This window comes from Salmo trutta, chromosome 28 (genome assembly GCF_901001165.1).
Source record: "Salmo trutta chromosome 28, fSalTru1.1, whole genome shotgun sequence".
Lineage (NCBI taxonomy): Eukaryota > Metazoa > Chordata > Actinopteri > Salmoniformes > Salmonidae > Salmo > Salmo trutta.
The window spans coordinates 29563314-29579736 of record NC_042984.1 but is presented as its reverse complement, the minus strand read 5'-3'; the positions used below and the strand labels follow the sequence as shown (position 1 = coordinate 29579736).

At 44.2% G+C, this 16423-nt stretch overlaps 2 protein-coding genes across 2 annotated transcripts in view; one reads left to right on the top strand and one right to left on the bottom strand.

Annotated features, from left to right (window-relative positions):
- The window catches only part of LOC115165965 (inositol 1,4,5-trisphosphate receptor type 3), a 43768-nt gene extending 31222 nt beyond the window's left edge, over window positions 1-12546 (top strand). Inside the window, exons 38-58 of the mRNA XM_029719526.1 lie at window positions 2462-2552; window positions 2625-2800; window positions 2901-3063; window positions 3265-3455; window positions 3618-3818; window positions 3988-4098; window positions 4400-4495; window positions 4655-4756; window positions 4880-4963; window positions 6262-6372; window positions 6693-6885; window positions 7007-7126; window positions 7288-7460; window positions 8749-8913; window positions 9118-9307; window positions 10142-10243; window positions 10444-10562; window positions 10745-10910; window positions 10993-11153; window positions 11322-11483; window positions 11758-12546. Coding sequence (XP_029575386.1) covers window positions 2462-2552; window positions 2625-2800; window positions 2901-3063; window positions 3265-3455; window positions 3618-3818; window positions 3988-4098; window positions 4400-4495; window positions 4655-4756; window positions 4880-4963; window positions 6262-6372; window positions 6693-6885; window positions 7007-7126; window positions 7288-7460; window positions 8749-8913; window positions 9118-9307; window positions 10142-10243; window positions 10444-10562; window positions 10745-10910; window positions 10993-11153; window positions 11322-11483; window positions 11758-11883 — 3003 coding nt within the window. The 3' untranslated portion in view covers window positions 11884-12546. The remainder of the gene's footprint in view (window positions 1-2461; window positions 2553-2624; window positions 2801-2900; window positions 3064-3264; window positions 3456-3617; window positions 3819-3987; window positions 4099-4399; window positions 4496-4654; window positions 4757-4879; window positions 4964-6261; window positions 6373-6692; window positions 6886-7006; window positions 7127-7287; window positions 7461-8748; window positions 8914-9117; window positions 9308-10141; window positions 10244-10443; window positions 10563-10744; window positions 10911-10992; window positions 11154-11321; window positions 11484-11757) is intronic.
- A 58-nt stretch (window positions 12547-12604) lies between these two features.
- On the bottom strand, window positions 12605-15971 carry LOC115165966 (sorting nexin-21). Its single transcript, XM_029719527.1, has 4 exons — window positions 15863-15971; window positions 14986-15268; window positions 14540-14697; window positions 12605-14453 (listed from the first exon to the last, which is right to left on the bottom strand). The coding sequence occupies exons 2-4, from the start codon at window positions 15254-15256 to the stop codon at window positions 13683-13685; spliced, it is 1200 nt and encodes a 399-aa protein (XP_029575387.1). The 5' UTR covers window positions 15257-15268; window positions 15863-15971; the 3' UTR covers window positions 12605-13682.
- Window positions 15972-16423: the final 452 nt, after the last annotated feature.

The following is a 16423-nucleotide window of genomic DNA, read 5'->3' as shown; positions in this document are numbered from 1 at the left end:
ATAATATCTTAGTGTATTTAAAGGCCCAGTGCAGTCAAAAACTTAATTTTCTTTAATATACTGAACAAGAATATGAGCGCAACATGCAACAATTTCAATGATTTTACTGAGTTACAGTTCATATAAGGAAATCAGTCACTTTAAATAAATGAATTAGGCCCTAATCTATGGATTTCATATGACTGGCCAGGGGTGCACCCATGGGTGGGCCTGGGAGGGCATAGGCCCTCCCACTTGGGAGCCATGCCCAGCCAATCACAATGAGTTTTTCCCCACAAAGGGGCTTTATTACAGACAGAAATACTCCTCAGTTTCATCAGCTGTCCTTGTGGCTGGTCTCAGACGATCCCACATGTAAAGAAGCCGGATGTGGAGGTCCTGGGCTGGCTTAGTTACACGTGGTCTGCGGTTGTGAGGCCGGTTGGATGTACTGCCAAATTCCTTAAAATGACGTTGGGGGCAGCTTATGGTAGAGAAATGAACAATAATTCTCTGGCAAAAGATCTGGTGGACATTTCGGCAGTCAGCATGCCAATTGCACGCTCCCTCAAAACTTGAGACATTTGTGGCATTGTGTTGTGTGACAAAACTGCACATTATAGAGTGGCCTTTTGTCCCCAGTACAAGGTTCACCTGTGTAATGATCACACTGTCTAATCAGCCTCTTGATATGCCCCACCTGTCAGGTGGATGGATTATTTAGGCAAAGGAGAAATGTTCACGAACAGGGATGTAAACAAATTTGTTAACAAAATTTGAGAGAAATACGATGTTTGTGTGTGTGTAGAAAAATTCTGTGATCTTTTATTTCAGCTCATGAAACATTGGACCAACACTACATGTTGCGTTTATATTTGTGTTCAGTATATATACTGCTCAAAAAAATAAAGGGAACACTTAAACAACACAATGTAACTCCAAGTCAATCACACTTCTGTGAAATCAAACAGTCCACTTAGGAAGCAACACTGATTGACAATACATTTCACATGCTGTTGTGCAAATGGAATAGACAACAGGTGGAAATTATAGGCAATAAGCAAGACACCCCCAATAAAGGAGTGGTTCTGCAGGTGGAGACCACAGACCACTTCTCAGTTCCTATGCTTCCTGGCTGATGTTTTGGTCACTTTTGAATGCTGGCGGTGCTTTCACTCTAGTGGTAGCATGAGACGGAGTCTACAACCCACACAAGTGGCTCAGGTAGTGCAGCTCATCCAGGATGGCACATCAATGCGAGCTGTGGCAAGAAGGTTTGCTGTGTCTGTCAGCGTAGTGTCCAGAGCATGGAGGCGCTACCAGGAGACAGGCCAGTACATCAGGAGACGTGGAGGAGGCCGTAGGAGGGAAACAACCCAGCAGCAGGACCGCTACCTCCGCCTTTGTGCAAGGAGGAGCAGGAGGAGCACTGCCAGAGCCCTGCAAAATGACCTCCAGCAGGCCACAAATGTGCATGTGTCTGCTCAAACGGTCAGAAACAGACTCCATGAGGGTGGTATGAGGGCCCGACGTCCACAGGTGGGGGTTGTGCTTACAGCCCAACACCGTGCAGGACGTTTGGCATTTGCCAGAGAACACCAAGATTGGCAAATTCGCCACTGGCGCCCTCTGCTCTTCGCAGATGAAAGCAGGTTCACACTGAGCACGTGACAGACGTGACAGAGTCTGGAGACGCCGTGGAGAACGTTCTGCTGCCTGCAACATCCTCCAGCATGACCGGTTTGGCGGTGGGTCAGTCATGGTGTGGAGTGGCATTTCTTTGGGGGGCCCACTTTAATTTTGAGTGTGACTCCAAATCCAGACCTCCATGGGTTGATAAATTGGATTTCCATTGATTATTTTTGTGTGATTTTGTTGTCAGCACATTCAACTATGTAAAGAAAAAAGTATTTAATAAGATTATTTATTTCATTCAGATCTAGGATGTGTTGTTTAAGTGTTCCCTTTATTTTTTTGAGCAGTGTATATTTCCACACCTGGCTGGAATAATACTGTGACATTGTGAAAATGATGATGATGATGATGATGATGATGCTCTTTTAGTATAAGAGCTTTTTGAAAAGACCGCCTGCAATGTCTGCCCGTTTTGGTGAGATGGAGTTTTGGCCGGCCTAGTGACATCAATAGACCAATAAGAAAGAGTTCCAAACATCTCTGCCAATAACAGCTAGGTTTCAGTTTTCCCCTCCCCACTCCCAGACAATCCTATGAAAATGATTGCTTGAAGAATTGCTCTTTGCTAAGAAGCTATTTGTTTTCAATTAAAATGGTAAAAATGGAACAATCACTGTAAGGCATTTAATTGTTACCCAGAAATGATTTGATATTGAGATCAGAAGGCTGCATTGGAACTTTAATAGAGGTTTTATGAAGGTGCTTATTGAGGTACTATTTGGGTAGAAACTATCCAGTGTGCGTATGCTAACCATGTCTCTGTGTGACTGAATGCCTCTCCAATCAGGGCATTGCACTGAGGAAGGTGCTGCTACAGAACTACCTCTTCACCAACAAGAAGAACAGCAAGGGAGATCTGGTTGAACTTGGAGCAACAGGTTTGTATATATTAGGCTTATAACATGATTGTTACTGATTTGTGTATATATTTACCATGTGTTAATGTGTAGGTGCTGAGCAGGAGAGAGACTGGGCAGCTGTAGCTGCAGTCCAGTGTCGCCTGGACAGGGAGGGTGGCACAAAGCTCTTTACTGACCTCGTCATGAGCACGAAGAACGACAAGATCTTCCAGGAGAGCATCCAGCTGGCCATATGTCTGCTGGAGGGGGGGAACACAGAGATCCAGGTTAGATGTAACACAGTATAGCCTACTGTACGAGGCAGGTGCATGGTGATTCTTTCCTTATAATAATGCACTGATCCTCTTCCTTTCTGATTTCCTTCAGAACTCCTTCTACAAGCTGATGATGGGGGACAACAAGTCTGAGAAGTTCTTCAAGGTCCTCCACGACCGGATGAAAAACGCCCAGATGGACATCAAGGCCAACGTATCAGTCAGCGTGGGAGAGATGAGTAACAAAGCCAATGACAACAAAGACCTGGAGACCAGTGAGTGGGACACTACTCTGATCTTAGATAATCAAATGCAGGTTTAGATTGTAGTGATTTATAAAAAATAACGATGGTCATTTATGAGAAACAATGATTCTGTGTCAATGACTACATAAGTCTATGGTAAGGACATTGTTGGTGTGTTTGAACTGTCACTTCACTCTTCATGGTGCCCTCCCTGGTATTTGTCCCTGACAGGCTCTGGTGGGTTGGTTCTACCTGCGACTACTCTGCCTCTCTTGGCCCCCTCCATCACCCAGGTCACTGCCCTGGCTTCGGAGCCTGAGCAGAAGGAGGTGGAGACCGAGATGGGCCCTGCAATCATCATTATGAAACCCATCCTGCGCTTCCTCCAGCTGCTCTGTGAGAACCACAACCAGGATCTGCAGGTGAGAGGAAGAACAAGCACCACTTATACAGCTGATACTGCTCTCTGCTGAGGTGTAAACAGACTGACGTTATTCTACAGAAACTCTCCTGTGAGGTAGCTACTAGCTAGGGGTGATAAAACCGTTAGGGTCTGTTTGACCTATTGACCATCCTTCTCCCAGAACTTCCTTCGCTGCCAGAACAACAAGACCAACTACAACCTGGTGTGTGAGACTCTGCAGTTCCTGGACATCATGTGTGGCAGCACCACGGGAGGCCTGGGCCTACTGGGCCTCTACATCAACGAGAGCAACGTGGGCCTCATCACCCAGACCCTGGAGACGCTCACAGAGTACTGCCAGGGCCCCTGCCAGGAGAACCAGGTCAGATGGCCACACACAGAGTGCTACGGAAATTATTACTTTAAACAAAAACTTTGATAAATCCGCCAGGAATGAGGTTTATTCAAAGTTCCATTAGGTTTCAGACAAATAACACAGGGTTGTTTTGTCATAATGATAATAACTTTCTAGGTGTGCTTTGTTTTTGTAGACTTGTATAGTGACCCATGAGTCGAATGGCATCGACATCATCACAGCCCTCATACTGAATGACATCAGTCCTCTGTGTCGTTACCGCATGGAGATGGTGCTGCAGCTCAAGGTTCATTTCACTTACTGTTCTTTTACAGATTTTTGTGTCCAAGCTCCTCTGTGTCCAAGCTCCTCTGTGTCCAAGCTCCTCTGTGTCCAAGCTCCTCTGTGTCCAAGCTCCTCTGTGTCCAAGCTCCTCTGTGTCCAAGCTCCTCTGTGTCCAAGCTCCTCTGTGTCCAAGCTCCTCTGTGTCCAAGCTCCTCTGTGTCCTCACTCACTCGTCTGTGTCCTCACTCACTCGTCTGTGTCCTCACTCACTCGTCTGTGTCCTCACTCTGAATTGACATGGTCGATGACGGTGTTGTTTCCAGGACAACGCCTCCAAGCTGCTACTGGCTCTGATGGAAAGTCGCCATGACAACGAGAATGCCGAGAGGATACTGTTCAACCTCAGACCTCGGGAACTGGTCAGAGCAAATACTCATTTCTATTTCTTCTTCTCTCTCTCTTTTTTCTCCTCATTATTTTTATACTAACTAGCATCTAAAATGGCAATTGTATACACATATCAAGGTGCAGCACACTACAGAATACACCAGTCAACATTAGTATCACACTGTCACCAGGTGAAGGTGATAAAGAAAGCCTACCAGCAGGAGAGTGAATGTGAAGGTGGAGAGGTGTCACCTCAAGAGGTCGGCCACAACATCTACATCCTGGCACTTCAGGTAACGCTCCCGTTCAGATTAATGGAGTGTATATATACACTCCTATAATAACGTAATAAGGTCATGTTAGAGAATAATGCTTTCACATGCTATGCTTCTGATTGTGGGCCATGTTTTGGTCAGCTGGCGAGGCACAATAAGATCCTGCTCAATCTGCTGAAACCTGCAAAGAGGACCAAGGAGGGAGAGGAGGGCATATCCTCTATGGTGAGTGTCTTTCTCTCTCTCTCAATTTAATGGGATTTATTGGCATGGAAAACACATGTTTACATTGCCAAAGCAAGTGAAATGGGTAATAACCAAAAGTGAAATAAACAATTTAAAAAATGAACAGTAACTCTCTGATTTAGAGGGGTTGGGTTAAATGTCCCTTTCTCTCTGTCAGCTGTTGCATTCATTTGATCGCTTTTGTATTTTCATTCCCTTCTGGGCAGAATTCTTTGCAGCCTTTCTAATGCGTGTTTATTTGAAGTCAGGGTATTTGTTCAAGACAAGCTTCAGCAAATCTGGTCTTCTCATTAGAAGAGGAAGTTGCCTCACTCTGTACTTCTGTGCTGCAGCTGCTCGCATTCATGGCAGCAGTGACTCACTGCAAACTTTGTTTAACAACGGATTTTAGCGTTACATGGGGATATTTTCATATCTGTGATTTGTTGAAAATGCCTGAAAATGGTTCAACATAAAGCGAGACTAAAAGTATTATAAAACTGGTTGTTTGGATCCTGGATGCTGATTGGTTGATATGCAAAAATATGTGTTAATGTCGTAATTCCACTGTCCTGCAGCCCAAGCAGGAAATTCATAAACTTCATCATCCTCTGGGGTAAAAAGCATCTACACATTTATTTTTCCATGCTACTGTTTGGTTTGCAACAGTTGGGGGTTGTTAAAACCTACATGTCTGGCTCTATGACCTGTGCAACAATGTATCATTTTACAAATGCAATCTCTCCGTTATCCCAAGAATGATAGTGAAACGAATAATTCACCATGGAATCCGTAAACACTCAGAATTCCACTAATTCATTAACCAGCCTATGTAGGCCTATTGGATATGTATTAACCTCTAAAAGTCTAAGCCGTTGGGGGTGGGTACTAAGCTAACATATGGAATTGTTTTAAGATGGTCATACCGTGGATCATTTAGTGTTTGATTTAGAATTTTAGGACCCCTGTAGGTTTAAAAAAAAAGATGTACAACATTTTTGGGGGATAAAATATTGCATTTGGACTTTAGTACTATAAAACACATTGAATAACACATTCATAAATGGATAAACAGACAGTCAATAATATCATAAGGAATCAGGTTTTGAAGTGTCTGTCCTATATCTAGGAGATGTAAGAAAGTTCAGGAAATATTTGTTTTTCATGTATATCATGTGGAGGTAGAATTGAAACAAGCTGAATGGGGAATGCTAGGTTGCTCAGATCCACTGATAATGCTCTTTAGTATTGTTGTTGTTGTTGTTGTTGTTAATGTTTGTCCTGTTGACTTCCCGCAGTTGAACCTGAACAATCGGCCGCTCTCTCAAATGTTGAAATCTACCGTGCCAGTAGAGAGTGAGGAGCAGGACCCACTGGAGTTCTATGACCAGCACACTTCACAGATAGAGGTCTCTACACTTCTCCCTCAACTCACCCGTACTACAGTAGTCGATCTTTCTAATTTTAAAAAGTTCAGTTCAACTGAAGTGCCCACTGCAAAAAGTATTGAATGATGATAATAATATAACAACAATAAAAATAATGAATGGATAAAAGCATCTGCTAAATGACAAAGCGACTCAGTCATGCATGCATACATTTTATGTACAGCTGGTCATGGGAATCAAACTCACTATCCTGGCATTGCATGCACCATGCTCTACTAACTGAGCTACAGAGGACCAAAAGACCCCTATCCTAACTTGTCTGTCCCTTCTCGTCCGGTCAGATTGTGCGTGAGGACCGCAGCATGGAGCAGATCGTGTTTCCCATTCATCCCATCTGTGAGTTCCTGACGGAGGAGTCCAAGTTCCGTGTGTTCAACACCACCGAGCAGGACGAGCAGGGCAGCAAGGTCACACACTTTTTCCAGCAGGCCTCCTTCCTCCACAACGAGATGGAGTGGCAGAAGAAGCTCCGCAGTAAGCCAGGCTCAGCTGATCCAGTAGATATTTTCTACTGGCCTCAACGTTTCCTCTCTATCTCGCTATCTCATGCTGTTTGATGATAGAAGAAGACTGAAGAGTGTTGTTTGTGTTTCAGGTATGCCGGTGCTGTTTTGGTTCTCTCGCAGGATGAGCACCTGGGGCAGCATCTCCTTTAACCTGGCTGTCTTCATCAACCTCATCATCGCTTTCTTCTACCCCTACGACTCAGGCCAAGGTGTGTGTGTGTGTGTGTGTGTGTGTGTGTGTGTGTGTGTGTGTGTGTGTGTGTGCGCCCATAGTCATTATCCTGTGTACTTATTGAAGACAATAATTATGAGAAACTGAGACGTAAATGTTTTATATATTGATGATTCCAATGTGATTGCTGTCCTCCAGGTGCGATAGATGACTCGATGCTGTCCATGCTGTTCTGGGGTTTCCTGGGTCTGTCTGTCATGGGCATGTTTTCCAAACGCTACGGCCTCAGGCCCTTCACTGTGGCCCTCATACTGCGCTCCATATACTGCTTCGGCATCGGCCCCACTCTCATCCTACTGGGCACCCTCAATGTAAGCCTCACTTATGAGTGAATTCTAACTTCCACTTGAGTCATGCAACACAACCCTGTACCACACCTTGATGATAACATGAATATCATCGGGTTGGGGAGTCACGGAATAAGAGATTACAAAAACGGTAACTGCAAAAATATTGTAATCAGATTACAGATACTTTTGAAAAACGAGATAATTACTATGAGGATTACTTTTAAATTAAGAAAGGATATTTGCTGGGAAAAAATATTTGACCCTTCTCTGTTTTCTGAATGACATTCAAATCAGCATTGAGAAAAGGCGCAAGTTTAAGTTTCTTCCAACTGAGAGAGTCTGATCACAAGTCAGAGACCACTATGATGACATACCAAACATGTTTCATGGATTGCGGGAATAGAGCAGGAATAGTATTTTGCAGGCTACAGTACAAGCTATGTCTTCCAATAGTGTGACTGCTGTCGGCATCCAAAGATTATCCAACTTGAATAAACATTGAATAGAATTATTATTGATATCTACATAGCGCATTGATGTGAATCACGCTGCTGCTCTCTCATTTAGCTATTTGTGCCTTATGGATTCTGGTTGTTGTGGATGGCTGTTCAGAAAACTAAATGTGTATTTGAACCTAATAATGGTTGAATTGAAGAAGAAGCTGCCTTTGAAACCAGTGGACAGCCAATGAAAAATGCGCTCTTGCAACAGCTGTATAGTGCGGATCCCAGCCTAGGAATAAAAGTGGGGCTTTTATTGCTTAATCTAATTCATGCTGCTAAAAGAAATCAATCTATAGGCCTAATGTACACATGTTCAAACTCGCACACTTTCGATAGACTTATCGGGGTAATCTGTAGTTGCTACATCAATTTTTGGACTTATAAATTATATATATTGATGTAAAGATGTAATTTAATCATATTGTATGTAGTAGAAAGAAAAGCAATGAGTTAGAAGAAGCCTACATAACCAACCCAATAAAGTAAAATATAATGTCCATATATGGCCAGCTATGTAAACTTCAACATTGATTTATCCTGCAATAGATGTTATTTAATTGGTAACATACATTTTTGTCTTTCTTCTAATGCCTCTTAAGGGAAAGTAATCTAAAAGTAATGGAATGTAATCAGATTACGTTACTGATTTTGGGTAATCCAAATGTTATGTTACTGATTAACTGTAACGGATTAACTGTAACTGAGTAACTGTAACGGATTACATTTAGAAAGTAACCTACCCAACCCTGAATATCATCTATGAAAGCATGGTGATCCCAGGACTGTTCATCTGTTCCACTCCACAGCTGATAAATAAGATAGTGTTTGTGGTCAGCTTCGTGGGCAACAACGGCACATTTATCATGGGCTACCGTGCGATGGTGATGGATGTGGAGTTCCTTTATCACCTGGCCTATGTTCTGACCAGCACCCTGGGGCTCTGTGTCCACGAGCTCTTCTACAGCTTCCTGGTGGGTGACCCTCATGACTCACAAATATATGTTGTTAATAATATTACTGCCATTAAGTACCAATCACCTGGCAATAAATTCCTTGGCATGCACACACATCTAAATACACGTACACATACACAGACCCTTACAGTAGATAACTCTGGCAGGATTTCCCTACTGTATGTCTAGTCTAAAAGCATGTTACCTTTGCTCTGTGTGCAGCTGTTTGATCTGATCTACCGAGAGGAGACCCTGTTCAACGTGATAAAGAGTGTGACCCGGAATGGACGCTCCATCCTGCTCACTGCCCTGCTGGCCCTCATCCTGGTCTACCTGTTCTCCATTGTGGGCTTCCTCTGCCTCAAGAACGACTTCATCATGGAGGTGGACCCTCTGCCTCAGATCGACTCAGGTACTGGACCAGCAGACTCAAATAGCCTCTACTAGTAGTCAGCATATGGAAGGTACAATAAGACATGGTCAATCAAACCTGTATGGCAGGTCTCTCCAACCCTGTTCCTGGAGAGATACCCTCCTGTAGGTTTTTCTCCCCAACACCAGGTGTAACTAACCTGATTCAGCTTATGAACCAGCCAATTATTAGAATCAGGTGTGCTAGATTAGGGTTGGAGCTAAAACCTACAGGACATTAGCTCTCCAGGAACAGGGTTGGAGAGCCCTGGACTATGGTATAGGGTTGTACTGTATGGTATAGGGTTGTACTGTATGGTATAGGGTTGTACTGTATGGTATAGGGTTGTACTGTATGGTACAGGGCTGCGCTGTATGGTACAGGGTTGCGCTGTATGGTACAGGGTTGCGCTGTATGGTACAGGGTTGCGCTGTATGGTACAGGGTTGCGCTGTATGGTACAGGGTTGCGCTGTATGGTACAGGGTTGCGCTGTATGGTACAGGGTTGCGCTGTATGGTACAGGGTTGCGCTGTATGGTACAGGGTTGCGCTGTATGGTACAGGGTTGTATAGCGCTGTATGGTACAGGGTTGTATAGGGCTGTATGGTACAGGGTTGTATAGGGCTGTATGGTACAGGGTTGTATAGGGCTGTATGGTACAGGGTTGTATAGGGCTGTATGGTATAGGGTTGTATAGGGCTGTATGGTATAGGGTTGTATAGGGCTGTATGGTATAGGGTTGCGCTGTATGGTATAGGGTTGTATAGGGTTGCACTGTATGGTATGGGGTTGTACTGTATGGTATAGGGTGGTGATTGGGTTCTCTTCTACAGGAGGACATGGCAATGAGGAGGCATCCCAGGACTTCCTGAACTCCTGTAGTGGAGATGGAGTCAGCTGCACTGCCGAGGCAGGACTCCCTGCTGAACCTGATGGTTAATCTCTACTTATTAAATCATCTATTGCTGCTTTGTTTCTTAAGTCACCCTCATCATGTGACAGGTTTGGATAGGAAATAAAGGTTAAAGAAGAAAAATATTTAGTTTGGATGGGTGTCAGATGATGAATTGTCAAATATCATGTACTTGGAGTCTGGTGTGAGAGGTTCGTAGATAAACAATTCACGTTTTTGCAGAGGAGAACAATTCGGAGCGGGCCTGTGACACTCTGCTCATGTGCATTGTCACCGTGCTGAACCACGGGCTGAGGAACGGTGGAGGGGTGGGAGACGTGCTACGCAAGCCCTCCAAAAACGTAACAACGAAGACACAACACACACTCTCGCTATACTTACTATCCATCTCATACACAATCAGTATCACATCATGTCAAAGAGCACAAATGTTCCACAAACCAACATAACATTTACTGTACATTGTATTATGACCGAACATTTGAAAAGGTGTCATTAAACAACGTCATTGCGTGCCCTGCAGGAGCCGCTGTTCCCAGCCCGCGTCATCTACGATCTCCTCTTCTACTTCATCGTCATCATCATCGTACTCAACTTGATCTTTGGTGTCATCATCGACACCTTCGCTGACTTGCGTAGTGAGAAACAGAAGAAAGAGGAGGTCCTCAAGACCACCTGCTTCATCTGTGGTAAGAAATTGAGATTTGACTGTTTTTATATTGGCTCATTTTATGCATTCTGGACATTCAACCTGAAACTCTCTCCCTGCAGGTCTGGAGAGGGACAAGTTTGACAATAAAACTGTGTCTTTTGAGGAGCACATAAAGTTGGAACACAACATCTGGAACTACCTGTATTTCATCGTGCTTGTTCGCGAGAAGAACAAAACTGACTACACAGGCCCAGAGAGTTATGTGGCCCTCATGATAAAGGTAAAGTAACCTGCTTTCATTCTAGTTTCATTGGAGACACACTCACCTCTAGACTATTTCTCACTGAAACCATTTTACAACGTCTCGTTGTTGTAAGTAGCATTCGATACCTTTGTCTCTGGGGTCATCTATTGCCAGGAGAAGCACTGACTCTACATGTCTCCTCAGAGTAAGAACCTGGACTGGTTCCCCCGCATGCAGGCCATGTCCCTGGTGGTGACGGATGGAGACGGAGAGCAGAATGAAATGAGGAACCTGCAGGACAGATTGACGTCCACTATGAACGTGGTCAGCCAACTCACAGGACAGCTAACAGAGCTCAAAGAACAGGTAAAGGCAAAACACAGAGCTTGCCAGTGCATACACACTATTTGGTTCTGGTTGCCCAGATAACACAGCACATGTATTCACAGGATATCTTATCCAGGGCAAGTCACATGACCTGTATAATGATATGAATGACGATGACGACTTATTTGGGAGAAAAAACTAAGTCTGGTGTACGATTAGGTGAACTGATGTCCTCATAATATAGGCTAGTGTTTCCAGCAGTATGGCCCTGGCCTGGCTGACATAGTGTGTTGTTGCACTGTTTCCTGCGTAGATGACGGAGCAGAGGAAGAGGAGGCAGAGGATGGGCTTCGTGGATGTCCAGTCAGGAGGAGCTGGTGCAGCTAGTGTAACCCCCAGTGCTGCTGGAGGAAACCACCAGATGTTCAACAAACCCTGATGTCCCGTCTTACCGCCATAGACTGGAAGAGTCCGCCGAGCGTATCCATCCATCCAACACTTTGTGATGGAATCATCAATCATGTGTTAAACATAGTGGCGATGTTCTTAGTTGTGACTGATGCCGAGTGGACTGAGTTACTGCTGTTGGGTTCTTTGTAAACCAATGTTTTTCTTCAAGGGCCCCTTCAGTACTTCCAGTAGTCTGAAGCAATATCTCAATTGCATACCTCACATCCTCTCCCCTCAAAACCCTTTGGATGAGAAAGCCAGAGGTCCCTTCCCTCTGACTTTCTCTTCCAATGGGTTTTGAGGAGATGAGGACTATGCAATTGAGATTTTCCCCATGGGTGTTTGTCCTCACAGCTATCTATTAATGGCATTTGCACTGTTGCTGTGACAGACGTACCTCTGAGGAAATTATGGGAAATTGATTCCTGCAAAGCAGGAAGCAACATGTCCATCCTTTATATGAATGTATTTATATACACTGATTAATACAGTAGGCACATGAGTACCACAATGTTTGAGTGTCTGAAGCATGCATGTGATTTGAAACACTTGTCACAGGGTCATTGGACTGGTTAGAGAAGTATCTCCATTGCACTGCGAGTGCTTGCATTGAGATTGTTCTGACAGCCCTCAGTAAAATATTTCATTTTAACTGTTTGTGTTTTAACTTCCTTACATGCCAGATCTTCCAAATGAGAAATTAAGTAAACTTTTTTGGGGGATAGATTTATTAAACAAAATACATATTCCAATCATTTTAGTATACAAAGAAAGTGTGAAATGTTAAGGCTAGAGTTAAGGTGCAAGGCAGGCACTTTCAGAGAAAGATGTAACATTGCAAGTGTTTAGGCTATTGAGAAAATCATTCTTAGGTTAGTTTGAAATTCACTCAAGCATGTAGACTAGCCTATTTCACAGTGCAACAAAAGGTTTACCTCCCTGCTCTGAAACGTCATTAGTGGTACAGGACCTATCCGTTACTGCCTGCAGTATGGCAAAAATACATAGTTAAGGCATACCTCTAGTCTAAAACTCACTTCCAGTCGTGCATTCAGATTTGGCTCACACGCCCTCATCTGGCATATGAAAGGAAACAAACCTGAATTATTTTCCCTTATGTAAGTCTATATTGACATTAAAGTGACTCAAATCAAAATCCAGTACAGAGGCGGCGTAATACTATAGCAATATAAACAAATCTGGGTTAAGAATGATTCAAATGCCTTGATTTTAACAAGTTGGAGTGTTGATCAATAGCTGTCAGACACTGGGTTTCCCTTAATGTGTAAACAAGAATATCTACCCCTTACAGAAGGAATCATTTTCTACCTGCATTACTTTAACTTGTGCAAAGTTTGTCCTTAAATTAATGGTCTATCCTTTTTCCATCCTAAAGTTATTAATCCACTTACATCTCAATAAGAATGAGAATGGCATAATTGAAAAAGCAGGAATATTTTTGAAATAGTGAACTATTATTTGCTGTTAAAACTGTTTTGGAAAAATAGACGTTTAATAAAAAGTTATTTCCAAGCAGCTGTATCATAAAAATGACTTGCATGTCTACAATTTACAAGGTAAAACAATCAAGCAAAAAATGAACTTTATAGACAATTATAACATGCGATTGTTTTCTGCTATTTGTGCATGCCTTGGTCAGTTGAGTGTATTCATTAGAATGTCTAACAGTTTAGACAGTGCTGTGGGAAACATGTCAAGAGACCAAAGACCAAAGACCAAATCCCTCATTACTAGGTTCCATGAAATGCTTTCCTCATTATCTTTGGGTTAAGTGGCCTTTTCCCTTTTGAGCTTGGCCTTAGTGTCTCCCTCACTCTCCACCAGGGCCTCCTTCATCAGGTACTCCTTCAGGCTGGGCTGGTTCCCTATATCAGCCCCCGAGTCCTGGATCTCCTGAAGCAGCACTTCCCACTGCCGCTTATCCTTAGAGATCTTCCAAGACAGTCTGACGTTGGTCTGGAGAAGAGGAATGAGCAGTGGGTGAAAGTGGTGCTGCTGCAAGGCCTCCGGTGAGGGGGCCAGGTCCCTCAGGGCTCGGTCACAGTGCTCCTGGGCCTCCCCCAGCTGCTCCAGCTCCTGGAAGCAGGTCACCAGGGCCAACAGGGTGAAGAGCCAGTGGGTGCCCTGCTGGTGATGGGGCTGCTGCTTTCCCTGCTGCTCACAGCCTAGCTTCTCCTGGAGCCTCAGGCCATTGAGCAGAGGGCCCAGGGCCTCCTGGTAACGGCCCACGCGCATCAGCATCTGGCCAGCCTGCAGGTCACCCAGGTAGAAGAACTCCAGGAAGGTGGGCGAGCACCGCAGCTCAGCCAGCGAGTGCATGTGGGTTAGGTACTGCTCAAACGCCCGGCTCCGCTTGGCGATGGTCTCAGCCACAAAGTTTTTACGCAGCTTCTTGCGGGGAAAACCAACGCGCTCCATGTTGTCCCGGTGACGACGGCGAAGGCAGCTGTGCAGGCGCTTAAAGTCGGTGTATCGCCGGGTGATGGCAGCGGGGGTCTCGTCAAACATCCCAGACTGGATCAAATGGATGGTGTAGAGCTGCGGAGGAGGAGGTACACTGTCAACAAGATGACACACAGGCTTAGCCAGGCAATAGACATTCGTCTCTGCTGTGTCACACGTACCACATACTTGGAGGAGCTCTCTTGCACCACACTGGCATCAGTCACTTCAAACACCAGCTTCTGAGGAACACTGCGGAATCTTAAGCTCCTCCAGCTATCCTGCAGCTGACGTGTGAGCAGGGATGAGCCTCCAGGAGACGGGCCCACTGGGCTGGTGTCTGAGGAACAAAGGCAGAGACACGTCAGCTAAGACAGCCCTCAACCCACTCATCTAAAACTGAGAAAGCTCACGTTTGCACATAGACTGAAAAACCTGAAGTGAAACTTGCGGTTTCAAGAAAGCAGAATACAGTGGAATGCCATTCTTATTCTGGTCAGATGTGTCAGTTGACTAATAGTATAGTACATTAATGTTTATACAAAGACACATCACAGTACTGGATAAGTGTATCCCACCATCTGCCTGCTATATGAGAGATCATTGTTGTGAATTATGTCTACAATACCTGTGCTGCTGAATCCATCCTCTATGGACTCTCCAAGGTAGTCTGAGTCACTGTCTGGTCCTGAGGCCTCACCTGGGTCTTCGGATTCCAGGGCACTCTCCCCATCGAAGCAGAGTGTTCCCCCAAGCCGCTCTGAGACACACTCTGTATCGTCCTCTAACTCAGAACTCTCTGGGAAGCTTTCCTCTGTTACATCAATTGGCTCCTTAGAGACTACCTCTCCTTCTTTGAACAGTGTCCGTCGCAGTCTGTCCATGAGCTTAGAAGCCATCCCAGCACACCACTAGGAAATAGTTTCAGTAAGTTCATTTGATGTCAGATAGTGTACAACCTACAAGAACTATGTAGGTGTACATCAAGTCAGCTTATAATAGTCAATAATCACAATCATTTTTTCGTATGGCAATGTGTAAAATCGGTAAACTCTGACATGTTAACGTTACACCTGTTACACCAACTAAAATGTTTGGATGGAAACATTGCAGCTCATCAATAATGCAAATGTTGAAGCAAGACAACTGAGTAGGGGGCGGGGTCTAAATAAAGAAAATAGCAAATGTTATAGTTAGCTAGTTAACGTTAGTTCTTCTTTGAAGATAGCCTTTTAACAGACATGCATGCAATATGGAGAAACAAGCGTTCCAGCACGTAAAAGCATTCAGCGAGTTGAACTAGAAACAGAAGTGGCTAACTAGGATCTGCAGACAAGCTAGTTACGAATACAAAATAGGGTAACTTAACAAGCGAACTACAGTAGCTAGCTAGTCAAATTAGCTTGATCAGCTAGCTAACTACGGATAACAACGTACTTTAATTTATTTGGCTAAACCTAGCGGGCAAACTTCAAATCATAGCTAAAGTTGCGAATCTCACTCACTGTTATAATGGATCCGTAAAGCTCCCTTAGCTATTTCATCAGCATTATGCAGCTTCTGAGTCTGCCCCAAATTTATTTAGGACAGTCTGTCCAAATAATGTGCGATTGCGTCCCGGAATTCGGGGCGTTCCTGCATGTGGGCATTCCTGCATCAGCAACGCCCCCGTAATTATGACAGGGGTGCGTTCGTAAATTCACTTTGGTGTTTTCCCATATGTCTGGACGTAGCCAGCAAGCTAGCCAATTTAGGCCAGTGAGCTTGGGTGCTTTACTGCCGTTGTGAGGTCTGAACGATCGGATTAACCCTTCTCCTTTATTTAAGTAAACTGGAACTGTGAGCATGATTAAACATATTTGAAAAGTGGTCATGACTGATTCAGATCTGTGTAGTTTGTTAACTCTCACCTCCCTGTTGCCCCTGAGAGACCTTTTAAAAAAAATACAATTTACTCCTACAAGTAGATTCCAGCTGTATGGAAACAAAAAGAGGAGGTGGGACATATCTGACAGGAAGATGTGTTGAAGGTGTGGTGAAACCCATAGAGAATGATAGAGGCCTCT

Coding starts and splice junctions, on each gene's coding strand:
- LOC115165966 (XM_029719527.1), bottom strand. CDS start 15,256: ATGGCTTCTAAGCTCATGGACAGACTGCGACGGACACTGTTCAAAGAA. Junction 14,698..14,985: donor GGATGGATTCAGCAGCACAG/GTATTGTAGACA, acceptor TTTGTTCCTCAG/ACACCAGCCCAGTGGGCCCG. Junction 14,454..14,539: donor AGAGCTCCTCCAAGTATGTG/GTACGTGTGACA, acceptor CCTCCTCCGCAG/CTCTACACCATCCATTTGAT.